Here is a 23,429-nt window from a genome sequence, read left to right as displayed (position 1 = left end):
GCCATCACCACAACTGCTACCTCTGCCCTCTCAAACATCATTGTCAACACCATCACCACTACTACACCACACTGTCTCCACTGCTATCCTCATCACCATAACACCAGCTCCACTAATGCCAGCATCACCAGTACCTGCTCTAAAAGCACCACTATCTCCACCACTCGCCAAGAGCACTAACCACCATGACAACTCCAGTCACCACCACAGCTACAACCATCACTTCCGCTACTACTCCACCACTGTCTCCACTGCTATCCTCATCACCATAACACTAGCTCCACTAATACCACCATCACCAGTACCACCACTATCTACAACACACTCCAATATCACTAACCACCAATACAACTCGTCACCACCACAACTACCACCATCACTTCCACTACTACTCCACCACTGTCTCCACTGCTATCCTCATCACCATAACACTAGCTCCACTAATACCACCATCACCAGTACCACCACTATCTACAACACGCTCCAAGATCACTAACCACCATGACGACTCCAAGCGCCACCACAACTACCACCATGACTGTCACTACTACACAACCAGTGTCCCTCCACTTCTATCCTCACCACCATAACTATCATCTCCACTAATGCCAGCATCACCAGTACCACCACTAAAAGCACCACTATCTCTACCACTCGCCAACAGCACTAACCACCATGACGACTCCAATCGCCACCACAACTATCACCATCACTTCCACTACTACACACCCAGTGTCTCCACTGCTATCCTCACCACCATAACACTAGCTCCACTAATACCACCATCACCAGTACCGCCACTATCTAAACACTCTCCAAGATCATTAACCACCATGACGACTCCAAGCGCCACCACAACTACCACCATCACTGCCACTACTACACAACCAGTGTCCCTCCACTTTTATCCTCACCACCATAACTATCATCTCCACTTGTACCAGCATCACCAGTACCACCACTAAAAGCACCACTATCTCTACCACTCGCCAACAGCACTAACCACCATGACGACTCCAATCGCCACCACAACTATCACCATCACTTCCACTACTACAAAACTATCACACTGTGATGTTCTTGTGTGACTGAGTTAGAAAATGTTGTGTGGGTGTTTGAGAGAAAGGGTAAATCGGCATGTGTGACAGACATGTGTATGTTGCAAAGAACAGAAAAAAAGGCCAGCGTTTCCAGTTTTCGGAAATAAAGGAATGCGCAGCGAGTTAGTATTGATCAAGCAGAAAAGCTATATTTGGACTCTTAAGAACTATCATTAATTTACCGCGTTGGACTGGAGCAAATACTGGAACGTTGAAAAATTAAAGCAAAAACGCTGAAAACTGTGTTTTAGCAACACGAACCAGAAAAAGTCGCAAACTTTTTTAAAAAAAGTAGCAGAGACTTTAAGTAGAGTTGCGCAAAACAAAGGACAATGACAAACTTGACTGACATGTTTGAAATATTAAAAACAGACCCCCGGGCGTTTATCAGCAGGAAAACCATTGCAGACCTTGGGCAAAGAGGCTGTGTAAAGCAACAGGAGGTTTTGGGAGGGAGCGAAGGGGGCTGGGAGGAGACGGGGCTGGAGCCTGTGATTAGCTGCCTTGTGACCCGGGCTCTCTGAGAGGGCACACTGACAGCCAAAGTCAAGGCGAAGAAGGAGGGAGCTGGATCCGAGGCACGGACTCTAAGCACATGGCCCACAGGCAGCGCTGAGGTAGCAACAAAGACTAGCTCTTGCGCCTGGGCACTGCCTCTTCAGTGCGCACCCACCTCCTTCTCGCAAGCACCCCAACAGAGGACGGGACCTTTCCGCAGGACGGACCATTTGTGCATCCTCAGTTTCTGATCACTGCCAGGCCGGAGCAGAGTCGAATTTAAGGATTTGCCCGGAAACAGACTGCTTTTCGCTCTTGGAGTATGGAGATCCCCGTCTGACTGTGATCTTCCGCCGTCCGGAGAAGTGACAGGAAAACTCCGAACTGCACCGAGTTGGAGTTCGCCTCTGCGGGGGCTTCTGTGCAGCCCTCCACCCCATGCCCCGCTCGACCCCTGTCCGGGGCTCTAGAGGGACCCAGTGAGGCCATGCAGGCGCCGCCGCTGCTGCTGCTGCTCCTCCTGCGCTGGCGGGCGACGGGCGCCCAGGGCGAGTACTGCCACGGCTGGCTGGACAGCGCCGCCCGCTACCACGAGGGCTTCCAGTGCCCCGAGGCCTTCGACACGGCCGACGCCACCGTCTGCTGCGGCTCCTGCGCCCTGCGCTACTGCTGCGCCTCCGTCGATGCCCGCCTGGCGCAGGGCACCTGCACCAACGACCGGCCGCCTGGGCTCGAGGAGGAAAGCCAAGCGGCCCCCGCTGCTCGTGAGTATCTCACCTTGCGCGCGTTCTGCCAGCGCCCTGTGCGCGCTATTCAGCGCTACAGCATCTTTTCAACAACGCCCCAAATACCCCAAAGTCTGCAGGCTCCCTTCACCACTCTGTACAAACACTGTTCTAACACGGACCCCTACACAGGGTGACCCCCACGCATTAAGGCGCATCCTGCCCACAGCTAGCACCCCATACAAACCATTCGCATTCTGGCCACAGCCTGCAACCTATGCATACTATGCCCCCTCCCCACACACACACACGAGGGCGCATCTGGCTCACACCCAGCAATCCCCTCGCCCCCACACACCCTGCACCCAGTGGTAGTCCTGCTCACACCCACTAGCACCCTAGAGATACCTTGCTTAGGCACTGACCAATCGGGAACATCCTGATCACGACAACCAGCACTATATACACACTCACCCACGTTTACAAAGCACATCCCGCTCACACCAAACAGCACTATACATGCAGCCTGCGCAAGCGATATCTCACCCCGGTGGGGCTCGTCATTATAACATCCACCAGCACCATAAACACATCCTGCTCACACACTGACCCACAGACACACAGCGCATCCTTCTAACACCCTTCTCACAAACAGACCCACATCCACAGGACACATCCTGCTCACACCGATTCGCACTCTGTATACACACCCTCCTCACACACTGACCCAAACACTGGACAAATCCTGCTCACACTCACTCACTATACACACTCCCTGCTCACACCCATAAGATGTACCGTGCTCAAACACTGATCCACAATGGTGTGTATATCCCCCTTACATCACAAGCGCCCGACAAGCACGTAAAACATGCTGCTTTCAGCCACCACGATCCCTTTCACACAGTGCCTTCACACTGACCCACATCATGTTCAAAGCTTCTTCATCATGCGCGCACCCCAGTCTTAGCCCTAGCTCTGCGCACTCACCATCACCTCGCTAACACCAACAGAAGCCTATGCACAGCATAAAAAACCGGTGCACACCATCCGGCATCTTGTTCACATCTGTACATTGTGCCCACATGTCACTACCTTGTTCATTTTCTCAGCACCATGTGAACCAGCGCTCTACTCACACTCGCCCGCGCCCACACCTTCCCACAGCACTAGTTGTACATTCTCTGTCGCACCCTTTAACCCCCCCCCCCCCCCGCCCCACACCGTTCACAGCCTCCATCATTCGAGTATGGACCGTGCTCACGCCCCCGAAGTCCATAACTTTCATGTTGTGAATTTGCAGCGTTGTGCGCAAATACTACAACATAATGTGCGCAGTTCACGTGCAGCGCACACACTCCGCCACCGGCAGGGTTCACACCCAGCATTCAGGCTATGGGTACCCTCTGCGTACATCCTCTGGATTTATCGGCATGTATTCACACCGTCCAGTACCACGCGCACGCGAGGCTTACACAAACAGGCGAGCAACACACCATCCGTAACTCTGCAGGGCCTGCTTCCAGCATCCTGTGCACACCAGAGCAGGGGTACAGTCTCCAGAAGCTTGCGCACGCCCCCCTTACACATTCCAGTGCTACAGCATTCAGGACCCGTGCGCGCCCCATTCACACTACCTCGTGCCTAGTGCACACCCTCACACACACACCAGACGTGAGATACAACCCTCAGAATACTATTCACACCATCTAGTGACATGTTCGCGCGCGCACGGTGCACACCCTCTCACACCAGACCAGGGATACAGCCTCCAGACCCAGTGGGCTCCCCATTCACACTATCTCGTGCCTTGGGCACACACTCACATACACACCCCAGGCAAAGGACAACGCCACAAGAACTCACGCCATCCAGCACCCTGTGCACAGTCTACGCGACTTCCTACAAACAAGTACATCTAGCAGAGGTCCCTAAAGTGATCATGAAATCCGTGCTGATTCTGAACTACGGAACCTTCATGCAACGCGGCTGCATGCTACACAAGCCGGGCAATGCACTAATATTGCATTCAATTCTCGCTCTAAAAATAATTGTGTAAGCCCAGGGCTGTAAGTGGGCCGGTTCCTGCCGATGCTTCGCACTTGTAGTTCTAAAAGCAGAGGCTAAGACGGGTGCCTATCGGGCTCTCTGTGTTTGCCTTCACCCTCAGGATGAACAAAAAAAAATCTCAGTTCGACAGCTGTACCACCCATTATTGCCTTTGATATAATTTCAAATAGACTGGGGTTCTTTCACCTATTTTCAGAACGGAAGCATTTTCAATAATATACAGAATGAAGCCACTGTCGTTGCTTATTTATCTTATGCAGCTAACAACCACTGACAAAGCCAATAGTCCTGGCTTCTTCTTGGAGGTGTGTTACCTGTTGCATTATGTCTGGCTGGAATGACAGAAATAGGCAGCAGAATACCAGTCCGTGGGCGTACTACGCTGAGCACAGATTGTTTGAGTACCTGCTTTAAACCCTGCTCTTAATTACATCAGCCATGCCCTTGTGAGAGACCTGTCAGTTTTTTCCATTTCACTTACAGCTCTGTGTAAGCCCTAAATCCGAAGCAACTTTAGCCAGCACGTGAAATAGAAATGTAAAGGTGCAGGTACTCAAAATCCCAGATTACTTATTTGCTTCTGATTAGTGGTGTTACACCCCCATTAAAAGTATTGCACTTCTGCTGAGAAGTGCTTGTATTCTCCCTTTAAAGTTTAAAAAATGTCTGTACCCCTGAGTACCTGTTCAATTAAAGCACTACATTTTAGCTTGAAACGACTACGCGTACAAAACGAAAATATTTTTTTGATCGGATAGAGATCTCGGCGTCCAAATCCAATCAATCCTCCTTCCTGCGGCGGCGTGTGTGAGACGCAGCACGCTGTGCCAGATTCCTTGTTGTCAAAACAGACTGCTGTGTTCAGAACCGCCCCACAGCGTGACGACGCAGCCGACGTGCTGATGACGCGCAGACCACAGACTCCAAGGGACTCGCTCGTTTCAACCACAGGACACCTGCCTGACACATTCCAGAGATTGTACTTTCACAGGCAGCGTTCTAATTCCATGCAGAGATGCCACTCTACCCTACACGCACACTCGCCCTCACCCACTAGGGATGTCACACCGCCCTCTAGGCACCTTCCTCTTCACACATCAGAGAGGCCACTCTGCCCTGCATGCAGATGTCACACTGCCCTCCAGGCACCTTCCTCCACACACGTCAGAGATGTCACTCTGTCCTGCATTCAGATGTCACACTGCCCTCTAGGCACCTTCCTCATCACACATCAGAAATGCCACTGTGTCCTGCATGCAGATGTCACACTGACCTCTAGGCGCCTTCCTCATCACACATCAGAGATGTCACACTGCCCTTTAAGCACCTTCCTCCACACATATTAGAGATGTCACTACCCCGTGTGTACGGCCATCCTCATCCACTAGGCATGTCACTCTGCCCTCTAGGCACCTTCCTCCACACACGTCAGAGATGTTACTCTGTCCTACATTCAGATGTCACACTTCCCTCTAGTCACCTTCCTCCTCACACATCAGAGATGTCACTCTGTCCTGCATTCAGATGTCACTCTGTCCTCTAGGCACCTTTCCTTCTCACATATCAGAGATGTTATTCTGCCCTGCATTCAGATATCACACTGCCCTTTAGGCACCTTCCTCCGCTTACGTTAGAGATGTCACTGCCCCGTATGTGCGGCCATCTTCATTCATTGGGGATGTCACACTGTCCTCTAGGCACCTTCTTACTCACAGATTAGAGGTGTCACTCTGCCCCACATGCACGGCCATCCTCATCCATTAGGGATGTCGCACGGTTCTCCGGGCACTTTCTTTCTCAACTATTAGTGATGTCACTCTGTGTAGCTGGCATTTCCTGGCTCAGGCATGGACATTTCACACTGCCCTGCAGGTACTCTGCTCCTTAATTAGATGTCACACTGCCCTAGTGCTCTGATGGCGCCGTCTTCTTTGGCTTTGAGAACGGCCACATTGCTCTGCAGGCAACGCCCTCTTTCCCTACAGAGACGCCACTCTGCCCTGCAGGCACGCACACGAGGCCATTCTACCCTATATTAACCTTCACATTCACCGCTAGAGATGCCACTCTGCCCTCCGGGAACCTTCTCACTTACCCAGAGAAAGGTCATACTGCCCTGCAAGTCCCTCCCGCCTAACTCACGGATACCACACGATATTACACACACCTGCCTGCTTATTCGTGGACGTCATACTGCCCTGCATGGTCATCTCTATTCAAAATAGTGATATCACTCTACCCTGTGACACCTTCCACCCACACCTTAGCGATGCACTCTGACCTGCAGGCACCTGCACACGCAGTCAGCCATTAGAGAAGTCACACTGCCCCGCAGACATCTTACATCTTCCTAAGCACACATTAAAGATGGCGTATTGCCCAGCGGGCACCTTGCCAATCACTCCTAGAAATCTCGCCCTGTCCGGCAGACACCCTTCAACTCACGGATAAAAAAACATCAAACTGAACTGCAGGCGACTTCTTACTCGCCTTCTTAAGATTCTCCTCATACATAGAGGTGTCATACTGTCCAGCAGCAGCTTACTGCCCACCCACAGAGATGGCATTCTTAGCAGCAACTTTCTGCCCTTCCACAGAGAAGGTATACTGTCCTGCAGCGACTTTCTGCCCACCCATAAATATGTCGTACTGCCTTGCATCAACTCTGTGCTCACCCACAGAGATGTTGTAATGTCCTGCTGCAACCTTCTGCCCACCCACAGAGATGTTGTAATGCCCTGCTGCAACTTTCTGCCCACCCACAGAGATGTTGTAATGTCCTGCTGCAACTTTCTGCCCACCCACAGAGATGTCGTAGTTTCAAGCAGCAACTCTGATCTCACCCACAGAGATGTTATATTCACCAGCAGCAACTTTCTACTCAGCCATAGAGATGGCATAATGTCCAGCAGCAGAAAGCGGTCATCCTACTGTGCAGACGCACCCTGTAGGCATCTTCGCACTGATCCATAGGACGTCTCTCTGCCCTTCCGACTCCTCCCTACTCGGAGATCTCACGATGCCCCGCAGATTCGGTTCTGTTTACCAATAGCTACGTCACTCTTCCCTGCAAGCACCTTTGCCCTCACCCATTAGAGAGGTCATTCTCTGCAGGGCAATCTTCTGTTTGCACATCTGGGGGTCGAATTTACCAGCCAGCGATGCACTAACGAGAACACTGGCGCCTGTAAACATGTGGCTGGCGAGAAACCCATGTGACTACACTTAAATCTTGAACTTTCCGAAGTTAATCTTACCTTCGTAAATTGCTTTATAGTTCTAAAAGCGTATACGTCAGAAGCTCTTGTGACTTGTTGGACATGACCCCTTCCCACCAACCCCTCCACGTCTCCAACGCTCTCCGGGGCTCTACATTTCTGCTCGAAAGCCCTCCCTCCCTGCCGTATGAAATAAACCCTCCCTCCCTGCCCTGTGAGACCCCGTATGAAATAAGCCCTCCCTGCCCTGTGAGACCCCGTCTGAAATCCGAGGGGATGGTAAAGGGATGCCGGAACGTGTCTTTGGTCGCCCTACCGGTGTGGCCTGTACTCCAGCCGTCGTTCCCACCCCCCCTCCCCCCGCGCACACACACACACACACAAGCGCCGCATGCTGATGGTCTGTGGTCACACTGTGTGATCTTGTCTGTCTGCAATGAGGCTAACTGCAGGCTCAGGGGGGGCTTTATGCCTGTCAAGAGGGGTTTTCTGTGGGGTCTCGGGAACACGGCGTCCACTGGGACAATCGGGTGGGGGGGGTTTGGGGGGTCCGGTGGGGGCGGTGACAAGTGACAAACGAGAGAGACTTTGGGACAGATTTCAGTCAATGCATCACTCTCCACGTAATGTCACATTAGCAGCACAACTCACCCCCCCTTCCCACAGAGGCTAGTCAAGAACCACCAAAACACACACACAGCCGCAGCTGTGGTTGTGCACTTAAATGGGCTACTTCACAAAGTCTAAGGGAAACTCTTTCCCGAGGTGCAAACCGCACGTATTTACCCATTCGTAATATTCCACCAAGCTACATGAGGAAATAAAACCCGTCGTAAAACGCTCATGCATAACCTATGTGATTCACAAAAACGAGCATTTTGATCACAAATCCTGCCGAAAGCCTGTGCTTTCTTATCAGCGCTCTTCTCAAAGACATACACTTCTCCAAGTCAAAGGTCTGATTTATTAAGTGTAAGGAACACGCGTCCTTTTTAGCTTCCCAATTGAGACAGTAAACCATTCAGGTACAAAATTCCATGTATGCAATAGGAGACGAAGTCCGCTTTAATTTTTTTTTTTCTATATATATATATATATATATATATACGTCACACATTCTGAAGAAAACTTCGTGACTTAGACTAGGATGAAACAGGTGCGCTCACCGAAAAAAAAGTCACACATTCCTTTACCAGGAAGACTGAACGTGCGCTTCTGTTTTTGTGAATGAGCTAACCTGATTCTAGATTTGTTCCTTATGAATGCACAGACCATTCGTCAGTTTCCTGCCCTTGACCATACTCTCGGCACTCTCCTGGTTACACTCACGTTATCTCGATTTAGGTGTATGTGAAGAATGAGATGTTCACAGTTGAACGTCATCAGCACTTCTGTTGCCTTTTGTGAATCGACGCGTTTAAGTCTGGCGCAAATTACTCATAGATATAGATTTTTTGGTTTCCGGGGAGCAGGTATTCATTTTGTGGTTCAGCCTAAAATGATCCTATGCAAGCTAGTTTTATTTTCGAAGAACAGCTGAGTTTTAACAATCATATTTTCTGCAATGGTAGTTTGCAAAGTTCTGCTGAAATGTGACACGATTTCGCTATTGAGAGGAAGGTTTTATGTATGATTTTTATTTACACTACTGTCAACAGCAGTGCACCCCAGTTCACTGTCCTTTTCGTCACAAATCTTTGTTTTTCTTCAAGCTAGCTCACTGATGTGAACATGTGACGTGTTGGCACTATATAAAATATAAAATCATATCTTAAATCGTTATAAACAAATACGTGGAAGCACGTGTTGAGTAGTGTTAGTGTTAAGGGGGTGGGGTGGGGTTGTCCCTGGGTGAGGTAGTGGCACGCCCTTGAGAGGTTCGGGAGGGTACCAGGTGGATGACTTGGTAGGTAATTAGTCAGAGCGAAGTGTTGCGGTAGATCCTTAAATGGCGGTGGCATGTAGGCGTCTCTCCTTCAACCTCAAACGTGGAAGGTGGGGATGATTTAAAGCCTGAATCAATCTGAATTTCTTAATACGTAAAGTACAAAACAAGCCCGCTGCAATTTGCCATAGTGAAAAAAAATGTATCTAATGAATTAGAGCACAATTTGCATACTCCATCCTGTATCACACAAGCATGAAAACAGTGCAATAAATATTTGCTTCTATTTTTGAACTGGTGCAAACTTGATATAACACGACTAGTTTCCGACGTGTTGCATTGAGATTGCCTGAAAGGTTGCACGATACCGCTGTGCACAACGTCTGGGGGAAAAGTGGCTCGTCTACTTGTGCATTATTTTGGCACTAAATGGGAGAAGTGGTCATATTACTCTGACAAAACAAGAATACAGACTTTTATCATTGCCTTCTTCACCTCACCACATTGAGTGATCCAGGAAAATAACTTCTCCAGCTGTGCATTATCTTATTTAGCTGTCAAAACACGGCCTTTGACTATAATTTATGCTTCTAGTACAGAGGCACTCGTGGCATCCTTTCCAGGATTCGGCCTGCGTTACATAACCAATTTCTCGCATAGTGGAGAATCTTACAAAAGGGGCTTTAACAGTAATGGATGTACCCTTCACATTATTGTATATACCCACGGCCACTGGAATTATGTGGCAGGGGAGAACCAAATTATGTGGCAGGGGTGACTAACTTATGTGGCAAGAAAATACAAATTGTTCAGATACATGGGGCAAATATTGTGATAATATTACTTCACTATTTTATAAGTTTTAATCATGGTAAAACTGTCTGAGTAAATATTTCACCTTATTAGTTCCTATTTTTTGCAACCAAATACACGAATAAGCACCTGAAAGATGATCAGTTAACTTATGCAAGAGGCCTACCACTGTTTGTGAACGTCACAACAGTTTTAGTAGCTTTTGGTCTGCAAAAAACACAATTTTGATGTTAGAATCTGCAAATTATACAGCAGATGATGGGTTATGTGGCAAATCCACAACTATGTGGAAAACGTAATAATTTCAGTGTCTCTGCATATACCATTTCACGCCAAGGAAAGCAGAACGCTCCATACATCTGGCCTGTGGAACCAAACACCTGCTCTTGGGGAATGGGGACCTTAACACACTCTTGTTGAGGTTGCTAAGGATTGAACCACTGTAAACAAGGGCAAACCGATTTTGCTTGATTTAAGCTTGTTGTGCAACCTGCCATGAAATAAATGGCCACAGTATGTACAACTTTGCACGTGAGAGGAAAAGGGGCAAGTTATTCTCAATTTATAGGGCGCAAGCTATTCATTTTTCTGTAAACAGAAAAAGAAAATTAATTAGCATTTTTTTGCCCCAATGATTACCTTTAGCATTACAGCCCATTATTTAGCAGGACAAGAAACGCCGACTAACTTACTTTTAAATCGTGATTCTAGACAGAAGCAGATGAATTTCTTCACTCACTAAATAGATGAGGCTAACATCGGCTGCATCATTTCCCACGTTTCTGCCTCATTTTTGTGTTTCGAAGTATCAGTTTGTGAGAGTAAAAAATCACTTTGCTAGACATAATCCTGAATTCTGTAGCCTATTCCAGCTTCTGCCACTTTTTGGGTCGATTTGAGGGTCGGTTTCTCCCAAACAATGCACCGAGACTGGTCAGAAGCATCCTGGCTGCAATAATAATTTTGAAGCATGAAGTTTGTGTTGATAATATGTCGTCCCAAAGCAATTTTAAAATATTCCTCTAGATGAATTTTTGTACTTTACAAACAATGAAAAAACAAAGTTAACAAACCAAAAACGAGTGTAATTCAAAATTCATGGTTCTGTAAAACATTTACATTTAATACTAAATAATAAAGTAATGAACACACTTTCTGCACAGCACAAAACTGACAACCTTTTTTTGTACACCAAATTGATTCATAGGGGCTCAAAAAAGTAATTGTAAATATTGATTTTTCCCACCCTGGTTCAGAGAGCAGGGATTGGTAAAACATCACTGTCATAAAATGCTCGATTGATAGTGACAAAACCACCAGCAGGGCGATTTCTCCCTTCACTGAAACATTTACAGGACACATTTTTGCAAAGTTCTATCACTCCCAAAAGTGCTCTATTATAGATGTCTAGGAACACTCCTTGCTGAATTCCCCACAAAGGTGGAAATCTTTTCCAATTCTAGAAGTAAACTAGTGGAAGCAGATTTCAAACATTTTGTGGCCTGCCTTAGTGAACTGACCCATAAAAGTGAAAGTGCACTTCTTATAATAAAAGTAATTTTACATTTTAGTTCCCAACTCTTTGTATCTGTAAAAGTACTGATGCAGCGGGTCACACAACTACGTATCGAAAATGTCATACCAATTTCTGTAAAGATTTAGTGCAAATAATGAGCTCAAATAAGTTGCCCAAGCTGAGCCAGTGCAGGAGCCAGAAGCCGTGTTATTGCCTGGAGATTTCTGTCCTGCCATCTGTTTTCCCTATTAATGCGCCTTGTGCTGGGCGGAGAGGCCTTTCCCTTTCATTATTTATTACGTGGAGGTGTTTTCTCCCCCTTCACTCGCTCCTTGACATAGTGGTCACAAGAACTGGCTGTGAAGCCATCCTCCAGGCGGCAGTGAATCACACGCCTACGGAGGAGGCAGCCAATGAATTCTCACAGACAGCCGGCCCTGGGGTGGTAGAACCACAGCCCAAGGCATCAAACAGCCTCCACCTCCAGGGTGCAATGGCAGAACCTACACGTGATCCCTGTGGGGACTTCTAAGTTAACTCTGTTTTGTTCTTTTGACAGGCCTGTTTATTGAAAACAAGTGGGCCTTTTGTAACACGGTCAAATCTGAATAATCAAAACCTTTCCTACGACTCGAGGGCGCCCCAGACTCACCTTCAAAGCACTCAGTAAAATTTCAAGGTTCTTTTTGGATTTCTACAACACCATTAAAACGGATGTCTTACAAACGCAAACCAATTGAACACGTGAACATTATGAATTGTTTCCATGATAGAGATGAGATTTCTCTATCAGTTGAACTGTCATTTTATAAATGATTCACAGGAGCATTTTCTCATTTGATCGATGTATTCTTGCAACCTGTTATCATTACTAAATTAACAGTTTTCAACATAGGTGGCAACAGCATTGTTGCAAACAAAATTGTTTCCCACTGAAAATATATATAGGATAATGTATCCCCAACAATATATTGTCAGGATATTGCATGTCGCAGACGAGTTACACGATACAAGTTCATGGAACTTGGAAGTGACTTTAAATATTCTTTTTTTACATATGGACGTGGGTTTCCAATTCTTTGTAATGAATGGAGACAGTCACGTTTCCTTGTGAGCAAATGACTGTAAGCACCAGGGAATGGAAGTTCACCCAAGAAGATTGTCTGAACAGTAATCAGTTAATCAAGCGTTGACTTGGAAGTTGGCAGTGCTCAGTGAACGCTGCTATCAAGATTCTGCTGGCTCTGCTTCCAAACATTCTGTTTTTAGACTCAGTGAAAGGATACTATTCCTACTTACTCACAACAGTAATATATTTATTACCCAGGCTAATGACCAGCTGTAAAAAATACCTACTGCCATGCATAACCGTATGGGGGTCTATAGGGAGCTAAGAACCTGTTTGATTACTTTTATGACTTCACCATTTCTTGAATGCTCTAAAACAATCCAAACCAGCTTTCAGCGTTTAAGTGGTAATGTTTTAAATTCTTTCCTAGTTATTAGGAGATTTACCAAGTACTTCCCTATAAAAACCAGCAGTAAACCTGCAACAGTAATACTAATTGTGAAGGACTGGCTTCAATAAACACAAACATACAATTCATCCTGGATAGTGAAGCTGTAGACTAGCTGCTTGAAAAACCTTATATTTTTAATTGTAAAATATATTACTTTTTGAAATGTTAGGTTTTCTTTTTCTTTGACAGCCACTTATTGGCAATAGAACCGGGCATAATTGATGGCATTATTATATTGGTAAGTGAGGCTTTTTTTTTTTAAAGCGGTTTGTTCTCGCAACCTAGCAGCAAAACAGGGGGAGTTACATGTTTCTGCAGGCTTACTGTGAAGTGGGACTCCACTTTAAACATTTTGACTTTCAAAGATTCAAGAAAAGATGCTTATATCGTCATTTTTTATTGTGATATTTTTCCAACTGCCCCGAAGAAACTCATTGGGTAAATATTACTCCAAAGAAAAACTTGTACTGGCTGAAACGTTTATGAATACTCAGCATCAATCAATCAATCATTGGATTTATAAAGCGCTCTACGTACCCGTGAGGTCATTACTCCAAAGTATTTATTTCAAGGTGCAGTCTTTTAAGGATCCAATTGGCAGATTAATGCTTTTATGATTAACAATGACTGATGACTTATAAATAATATCCTAAAGCCATGAGTAATCGTACGCAGAAAGAATGGTAAAATAACCCATTAATATCATTAATAATAAAGCAGTTAAATGACCATTATATGGTATAAGAGGCTTTGGCAATGAAACAATAAAATACATGAAATATTTATCACATGTGACTGAAGACAAAGAGCGCTTACTTCCAGCACAGGCTTGTAATTCAATTAAAACTTGGTAAGAAGGTCATTCCCAGAGGGGTCTTGGCATCTTTCTTGAAATACTAGAATACTGAAACAGCACATTGTAACAGTCTCCCAGCCACTCCAGTGCTTACAGGCCTCTTTCTGAAGTACTGCAAGTTTATTTGCACCTACGGTGTATATTATGCACAGAAGCTTCAAGTTTATATTTTGTGATACACAGTATAAATGTATAACAGTACATGAATTACTTGAATTACTGTAGGAAGCGCTATATGAGAGACCAAGCTGCAGGAAATAGTTTCAATGCAAGTGAAAAATGGACCGCAGTGAGTAGATAGGAAACTAGGATCTAATAGCACATTCATGAAAATGTAAAAACTGTTATAAAGCACTGGTGGGGTTTAATAATCTTGATAAAAAAGCAACCCAAAATGGTCTTAGTAACGTTAATTTCCCTCATTTTCAAGTGAGATCACATTGATCACAAAATGTTAGAAGGCCGGGAAAATAAATATGTAAACCCTTGTACAAGAGGACTGAATTACCTATACACAATAATGGAAAGGGTCTTGCAGAAAAGAAAAAAGAAGAATAATCAAATAAAAAATGGAAGACAATTATTCAGAGAAACAACCAACGTGAATTATGAAGAACTGAACAGAGCCACTGGGTAAATTCAAGTTTATTGAATTAAAACAGTCAGCACTTCAGACTGAACTCCTCACAAAGACAGAAAACAATCAGACAAGATAAACAGACTGATGTCCTAGAGGAGGTATGACGTTACAGACTGTGCAACTCTCTTGGGAAAGACATGCAGCATACAAACAAAATTAGAATAGGAAAGAGGCAGAAAGAGGTAGACTGAGCAAACTCAAAAGGGAGTCATGCAAAGATCAATAGGCTGTGGCAAAGCGTTTAGATATGTCTGGTAAATAAATGAAAGGGCTTCTTCTAATATGTGCTTGGACAGATGAGCAATTGGGTGAATGCGAGAGTGAGTAGATGGATTAATGAGTGAGAAATTAAGTGCATGGATAACAATTAGGTGAATGAGTGGACAGATGAATGGTTGTAAACGTGAATTGATGGATGGCTAGGTGACTGAATGAATGTAAACAATTTAGAGGAGGGGGCATTGCAAAACAGTGGTGATATTATTACATTTCCAAGAATTACTATTATTATGCCAGTGTACGCATTATACTAGGGCTGGGTACCACCCAGAATAATTGCTTCCATGGACATTATAACACAGTACAATCACTTGGTCCGAGACCCGAGATTCAGAAGCACCCTTTCTCTGACTCTGGACAGATTCAGATGCACAAATGGCAGCAAAGGCAAGTAAGATAAACTCTCCCTGCAGATACTTCTGAATAACTTGTAATGGTGCCTGGAAATGAACTTGCTGACGTGCACATATAGTTGGAGCCTGTGAGCAGTGACTGCCAACAAGGTGCTATCAGGGCCCAGACTTAGACTGTAGAATTTCTTCCACTTCATGAAGGGTCTGGCTGTGCACCAGCAGGGTGCCCGATCCCCATCAGCCGTCAACGCAAGTAGTGGTTGAAAATGTAACCCACGAAGAGCAGAATCACAGCAAAAACGCAACGTGAGTGCAGTCTGTAGTGCATGGCAGACAGGTGAAGATAAGGGAAGTGAAGAACTGCTGCCCACAGATGGCAAGCAGAGACATCATTACATTAAAACAACCATTGGAAAAGGTAATACGTCTGTCTATGGCCACCAGGCTCTTCGATTTTTTTGGCAACACATTATTGATGGGGAAGTTGTCGGGGCCCTTGTCAATCCAAAAAAAAATAATTTTAAAAGCAAACATAGTTCTTGGTCTCAAAAATAACACGTTCCTCTAGTAGTCTCTGAGACTTAATCAAACTACTTTGTGTGTGGCTGTGCTCCTTGCGAAAAGGCAGAGAGCCATCATTCATAGTGATGTGGGCCAATGGCTGAAGTGGGCGACCCACTTCCCTATGCTCTATGTTGTAGTGGATAGAAAAAGAAGGTGAATGACACAATAACAGACCAGTGAAGGAAGAGGGCTGGTTAAAAGCCCCATATAAGTAAGTATATTATACATATAATTTAAGTAAAATTAAAAGGTTTTGGTTAACGTAGACCTAAAAAGAATACAGAGGACTGTAAAGAAACCAGGGCACAAGTCAGGGTAGACGTGGCTGTAGAGTCCCCTCACTGTTGTTAGAAATGGGACTTAGGTCGGTCCACCAGCCGAATTACGATGTTGGCGGATTGGTGAACTAGGGACCACCAGAGTCCTGTCTATACCACCAGCCATCCGCCGACTGCCTTGATGGCCACTGGGGAAAAGCAGCTGTCACAGGGCAGTATAGACAAGGGTACCACCGTCCACATTATGATGTGCTTGTCCACAGAGCCGACTGAAGATAGCAGGATTGAAGGAAATAGGGTGCTAGCTTCTCCATTTCCTTCTTTTCCCTTTAGCCTCCCATGTGGGCCCCTTCGACATGGGCCCCCCTTCCCAGCAGCAGCTTCAGCCCTGAAAAAAAAAAAAAAATTACAGGTAAGTACAATTTGCATTTTTCTGCCATTGACTGGACATATATGGCCCATTCTCCAGCAATGAAATGGTACATGTGCAAAGTATTTTTACACGTGTTAGGCAATATGTGTACCGTTTGGTCAAAAAGTACAAACCTACATCTACACAAGTGTAAAAGTATACCTTGTATTGCTGACCGCGTCCCTTGCCGGTCCACCATTGTCAGGTACACCGTTGTTGGACCAGTAATAACGCTGTAATACGGTGGCCAATAGACTGTCGACTCAGCGGTCTTTTTGGGACTGCCACCTTGGTGGTCTGGTGGTCTGACCACCAAACTCGTAATCGGGCCCTTAGTTCCTAGTCTCAGTTTATTTTTAAATATTCCTGTCTCAGTAGAATTTTTAAAATAGTCCTCTAAATGAAATTGTCTTATTTTACAAACACTGACAAATAACAGTTAACAAACCAAAGATGAGTGTGATTAATCAATTAATGGTTTATTGAAGTATGCAAATTTAATGTAACTATAATACTAAATAATAAGGGAAGAACAAACATTTTTGCACACAAAATGGTCAAACGTTTAAAGTTGACAAACATGTTTGTACACCAAATTAGAACTTAGGGTCTCAGAAAAGTAACCACAATATTAACTTTCCACACCCTCCATCACACTGGCAACATCCACTTTATTTGTGAAAATGGCATATGAAGGGGTTATGTTTCAATTTCTTGCCTGAGGACCAGAGGATTTGACACTGTTAACCTATTTTCTTGAAGAACTGCAAATTTCAAGTATTTTTGTATTTTGGAGCTGAGCTGGATAAAGAACACTAGCAGGAAACAAACACTCATTAAAAGAAGATTTAATAAAAAAAAAACACAGAATATTTTTTTAACTTGTTAAAAGCAGTTTAAGAATGTAATTTCATATCTCAATACGAACTGCCACTGGCATCCCTTGGCCTGGTAGACAACAGCTATTACATGCGTCTGGGTAATGATCCACCACACTGCCAAGACTAGGACAGTAATGTATGATACTGCAGAGAGCGGTCCTAGTGACAGAAGGTTAATTGGTTCGGTTTAACAGTCACTAGTGAAGCACTGGCCATGTCACAGTGATATTTTCTTCTTATGGCGGGTGTAAGGAGCAGCATGGGCAAAGGACGGGGTGGGACGGGCAAAGCAGGGGGGGTAGATGGATTGGCAATGCAGAGAAACAGAGGACATATGGTGGCAACATGGACAATAGAGGGCGTGCGGAAAAAATCACCATGATGTGGACAGTTGAGGGCGGCTGGGTGGATTAGGAGCAATAGAGCAACAGAGGGAGGGCAGGCGTCAGGGGCAACATGAACAACAGATGGAGGGGATGACAGGGGCAACACAAACAATGGAAGGATGAAGTGTGCAAGGCACAACAGGAACAATGGTGGAAAGGGATGAGGGCAATACAGTCAACAAAGGGAAGGTAGGTGTGGGGCCAACATGACAGAGGAGGCCGGATGGGGAGAAAGACGGAGGAGGTAGAAGTAGATAAATGAGACAGCTGAAAATAAGAGCTCTGTCAGAGTGCCTAAACACAAAGAAAACGTAGTGCCTAAAAAAATGAGCAGTGGAAAGACACCAGTAATGCATCCATGCTCCAGGGGAGGGATGAACACACAAAAAAGGAACGAGGCTTACTGCAGCTGGCCAGTGACAAGCAAGCAAAGAAGAGTAACAAAGAAGCCAACCAATGGTAAGCAATGGGCAGCCTCTAAACCCACTGTTAGAAACAATATGTCTTGCAAGAGACAGGACATGCACTGTCTTAGGCAAGATGTAAAAATCAGCCTCACTGGACCACTGGATAAAGAGGTACTTTAAAAATATAAATGCTTTGAAAATCATGGTTTTCTTCTAGAGAAAAGAAAAAAAATGATTTTGCAAAACAAATCTGTCATTGTTACTTTGGAAAGTATATTCTAATCTACAAACAAATCTAGACTCTAAGATAATATAAAAGGCTTCATGGTACATAAGTGAGAAATATTTCCTTGGATGGCAGTGCATGTTAAGGCTGGGCTTGTTGTAGACTATTTCACAGGTTTCTAAATATAAGACCAACAGTTGAGTTAACTGTGCTTAGATGGCAGTATACTTGATAAAGATCAAATAAAGACCAAGCCCTTATATAAAGTTGGGCGGACAGGATACTCCATCAAAAATGTGGCAAATGTTTCATATGCCAAATTGTACAAGTCTTTGCCAAAGGTCCCTAGTGAAATATGTTCTACTAAAATACAATCTCAGCACAAAGCTGAAGAGGGAGGACATTTCAAAATGTAAAGCCACATGACAAGCTTTCTTTGAATACCAATAGCTGAAGAACCCGTCTCCTGCCGCCACGAAGTGAACACAAACTACATAAAGTCGTTACCTGATTGTAACTTGTTTGTCTGGCAGTTGGCGAACAGAGTGGCACACGCATCAATGGCAGGTCATCATGACTGCCACCTTGTTGGGTGAGGCAGTGAGTTGCGGTCAGCATTGACCCAATATTGTAAGGGGAGACACGCTCCTCAGGTTTAATTTCCCTTAGTAGAGTTAATACATACATAATTCAGATTTTTATTCACATATAGTTTATGTGCTACGATTACATTACAGAAGCAAAACATATATTATCTGTATATCCACATTATAATTTGAAACTCGATTTTCCTTCTGAGATGACATCCAATCAAGTTTGATATAGTAATTGTGAACCACAAGCAGGGCAACAATACCTTTTTTGTTAATGGGAGCTACAATCAATATTGAGAAACAACTTGTCATACTCGATTTATATTCAGAGTGTCAAGTGTGCAACTATAGCATGGAAAGCATTAATTCGTTTTGCAGTTTCTACTCTTGGTTATTATACATTCACACTAGCATAGGTGTCAGTACACAACAATAAACCTGTGCTAATATACTGCTGTTATGAGCTTACAAAATAGTTAATAAACCACATGGGTAACTCTTTGTAGATTAACCTGTACAAGATGTTTCTGAATCCTGAAGGTGGCTCTTGTTGAATACAAATAAGAGCTATAGAAATCATATTCCCAATGAATGACTCCTTGTGAAATAAACAAGTGCTATAAAGTTTGTAATCCTATGAAATGACTCTTTGAAAACATTAAGTGCAAATCTATATCCTTGTAAGATACTGCTCTGGTTCTAAAAAATGTCTCTATTGAGTTCACCAACGATCAAATGACAAGATTCTAACAACAAGTCACAGCTGTGTCAACTATAAATCACAATTGCATAGCAAGAATGCTATGGAAAACAGATGGCTATAGGTTTTGTGTATACATTTCTCAATAAATATTACATATTAGTCCTCTCGGAAATATGACAATTTTATGACTAAGTGTGAAAAAGGCTGTAACGAGACTAATAGGACATGAACTCATGTGAGGAGAATAAGAAACACTTTAAGTATTCCTTTGTTAGTAGCCGTAAAGGTGAGTATTCAGATTTTTGTATTTGGAGTTTAAAGATATTGATATGATAGAGGCCCATATGCATAGGCACAATTCAGAATCTTCTCATTCCAAATTACCATTTGTTTCCATATGTTAGTTTTCAGAAAAGGGTCATAAAAGCATTGTCTCAATACTAACCCATGTATGGGGGCATGATAGATCAACCGTTTAAATTGTCCTATTTCTAGCAGAATTTAAAATGTATATGTGCACATCTAACAAATAGTAATGCACTTACGTTTTCTAAAATCTGCCATATATACATGAACTTCTGAGGTGATAATACAGTAATTGGTGAGATGACTATCCATAAATCAGTTTTACTCTATACTACAATATGTTTGATCACAATAATGTTTGTAATTCTGCGTCAGTGTTGAGACTCATCTTAACAGTTTTCAATTTATTGATCAATCTAATCTCACACACGTAAATTCTGTTCACTATTGCGGCTTCTCCTGTTGTTGGGAGAGCAGAATGGTGTAAGGTGCGGTATACACATAAAATTGACATTTTGATTCGTCAAATGTTTTTTCCCCAAAAGTATTGCCACAGGCTATTTAAAAATGTAATTGATGAGCACTCTTACCTCCTCTTTTCCTTGCTCCTGAAGTGTCTGCATAGTTGATCCATATATTAATTGTCAAAGACAGTAAGAAGCATGGTGGTTTATAAACCCTCTATTTTAAAGTGTGTTAGTTTCATCCAGATTGCTAACTTCTTTACATGATCCCAAGAATATTTCCCACAGTTTAGGGAGGGGAGAGTTCTCACAGGTTCCAGGACTGAGCCATCATTGGCTGTGTACTGTAAAAGAAGGAAGGTAGCCAGTGCACAGACTTGTTTCAAGCCTCTACTTGTGTAAATGTGTTCAGAGACATGCAAGCCCTGACCCAATTTAACTGTAAACCAAGTGCTGGTGTAAAAACCCTCATTGTCCCCAATAGTGTGACAGAGAGGCCCCAGGCCTTTAATTTTAACCAAAGCAGACCTTACTTAACCCCATAAAAGGCCACACAATAATCCATTTATTGTGTATTTCAGTGGTTCCCAACCTGTGGACCAGCCTCCTCAAGGGGTCCGCGACTGCTTAGAAAATTAAATAATATTAATGGATTAATTAAGTGTATATTAACAAAGTGGCTAAATATACAAATTAACATTTTAAAATGTACTGTAAATGTCAAGGAATTTGAAATTGGAGGCTAAAAATTAAATTAGTATCCTCAGGTTGATTTGTGGTCACAGTGCAGGTGCATTAAACAGAATATAGTATGGACGATGTGTGGCTTCAATTGAATTTAGAAAAGCTCTAACCTTCCTATTAAAATTATTATTTTTTATTTATATTTGTTTGCAAATTAAATAAAATGTGGTGTAATTTGTGCATGTGCTTGATGAATGCTTGTTTCTGTATTTTTGTATGTATTGTTTTGTGCTTCAAATCATTGACAATGTTTAGGCTGGGGTCCCCAGCTTCCATTAATGACTCAGTGGGAGGTAGGGGGGCCCTGGTTTCCAAAAAAGAGTCAGAGGGGGTTCTCGAGTTCCAGTAATGAGAAAGTGGGGGTCCACTGAAGTCAAAAGGTTGGGAACCAATGGTGTATACTATTATGATTCAGTAGACCATAATTTTTCCGATGGGCCGCTAGAGTAGAGCCTGTCAGTATAAGGACATCAGACCATCCGCCCAATTTAGAGCAGACAGTCTGATATGAAAACCTTGTGGTACTGGACAGATTTTAAGAAAACTTAAAACATTTGGTGGCTGCCACCTGAAAGACTTGCTGTAAAACACCAAACATGGAGTGTCATCAGAGGAACTGCAGCAATGATGGTACCTCTGAGAGCAGTGATCTCTAACTATGGCAGGGGCTAATCTACCAGAGTGATTGAGGTAATGAATGCCAACACTCCACCCCCCACCCCACCCCGGTCGACTGACAGCATCAGCCAAACTATAAAACAGCCTCAAAACCTTCTTCCAGTCAATTCCTCTCCATATGACCCCAACCAGCTATTCCCATCATTTCAGGCATATACTCCCGCACTGCATACTGTCTTTCAAATAAACAGAAACTACCCATTTATTTGAAAGACAGTATGGGCAATTTAAAGAGTTAGATACATAAGAATGAATGGTGTTATACATGTTGGTTATAATGTTGGGAAGATGTTAAAAGGCTCTAAATATCCACTAACACAGTGTAGACTGGTTTTTGGTCCAGAGCTCGCCCCCCACGTCCGCAGCACCAACCTGCTGTCTCCTGCCTCTGACCCCCACCCACGCTGCTGCTAGCGTGTTCGAGGCCCTCCTCCACCCGCAGGCATCCTCCTGCGCCTCATCCCTGGTGTCTAGTGGGCTCTAGTAAGCTTCACTTGACCCGTGTGCCGCTTTCCGCCGTCGTCCTGTAAGTGTTTTTCCTCATTCTCAGCGCCTTGCCTCCTTGCGCTTCTGCCCCCGTCGTGCCCCTTCTGTTTGTGCCACTTTTCGCCGTACTGTAAGTGCGCTTTTACTGTTTTCAAGCGCCTCGCCTCCCGCGCTACTGCCCCCGTTGTGCCCCTCTGATTGCTGTTTCCCCGATTGTATACTGTGCCATTAGTGTATTTCTGTGTCTGTTTTGAAATTGTGACTGTTTTAAAAAATTGTGCCCGACTTTTTTGCCTTGTTTTTCGTGTTTTCGCCCCTTGTGCGCTCCCCCTTGCTCTCCGCTCCCTGCCGCTGCCTCCCTGCGGCCCCGCCCCCCTCACACCCCCATTCGCCGCTCCCTCCCGCCTCCCGCCTCCCAGCTGCTCCTCCCTCCCCCTCCCTTCTTAATGGCTGGCGCTGCGCGTCGCGAGTGAGCGACCTCTGACCTGTTTTTGGTCCAGAGCTCGCTCCCCACGTCCGCAGCACCAACCTGCTGTCTCCTGCCTCTGACCCCTGCCCACGCTGCTGCTAGCGTGTTCGAGGCCCTCCTCCACCCGCAGGCATCCTCCTGCGCCTCATCCCTGGTGTCTAGTGGGCTCTAGTAAGCTTCACTTGACCCGTGTGCCGCTTTCCGCCGTCGTCCTGTAAGTGTTTTTCTTAATTCTCAGCGCCTTGCCTCCTTGCGCTTCTGCCTCCGTCGTGCCCCTTCTGTTTGTGCCACTTTTCGCCGTCCTGTAAGTGCGCTTTTACTGTTTTCAAGCGCCTTGCCTCCCGCGCTTCTGCCCCCGT

The 23,429-nt window shown here is 44.7% G+C and overlaps 1 protein-coding gene across 1 annotated transcript in view; it reads left to right on the top strand.

Annotated features, from left to right (window-relative positions):
- Positions 1-1,608: 1,608 nt before the first annotated feature.
- SHISA3 (shisa family member 3) overlaps positions 1,609-23,429 on the top strand; it is a 56,586-nt gene continuing 34,765 nt past the window's right edge. The window contains exon 1 of the mRNA XM_069201797.1: positions 1,609-2,362. Within this exon, the coding sequence (XP_069057898.1) occupies positions 2,086-2,362 (277 nt within the window). The 5' untranslated portion in view covers positions 1,609-2,085. The remainder of the gene's footprint in view (positions 2,363-23,429) is intronic.

This window comes from Pleurodeles waltl, chromosome 1_2 (assembly GCF_031143425.1).
Source record: "Pleurodeles waltl isolate 20211129_DDA chromosome 1_2, aPleWal1.hap1.20221129, whole genome shotgun sequence".
Classification (NCBI taxonomy): domain Eukaryota; kingdom Metazoa; phylum Chordata; class Amphibia; order Caudata; family Salamandridae; genus Pleurodeles; species Pleurodeles waltl.
This window is presented reverse-complemented; position numbering and strand designations above follow the sequence as displayed.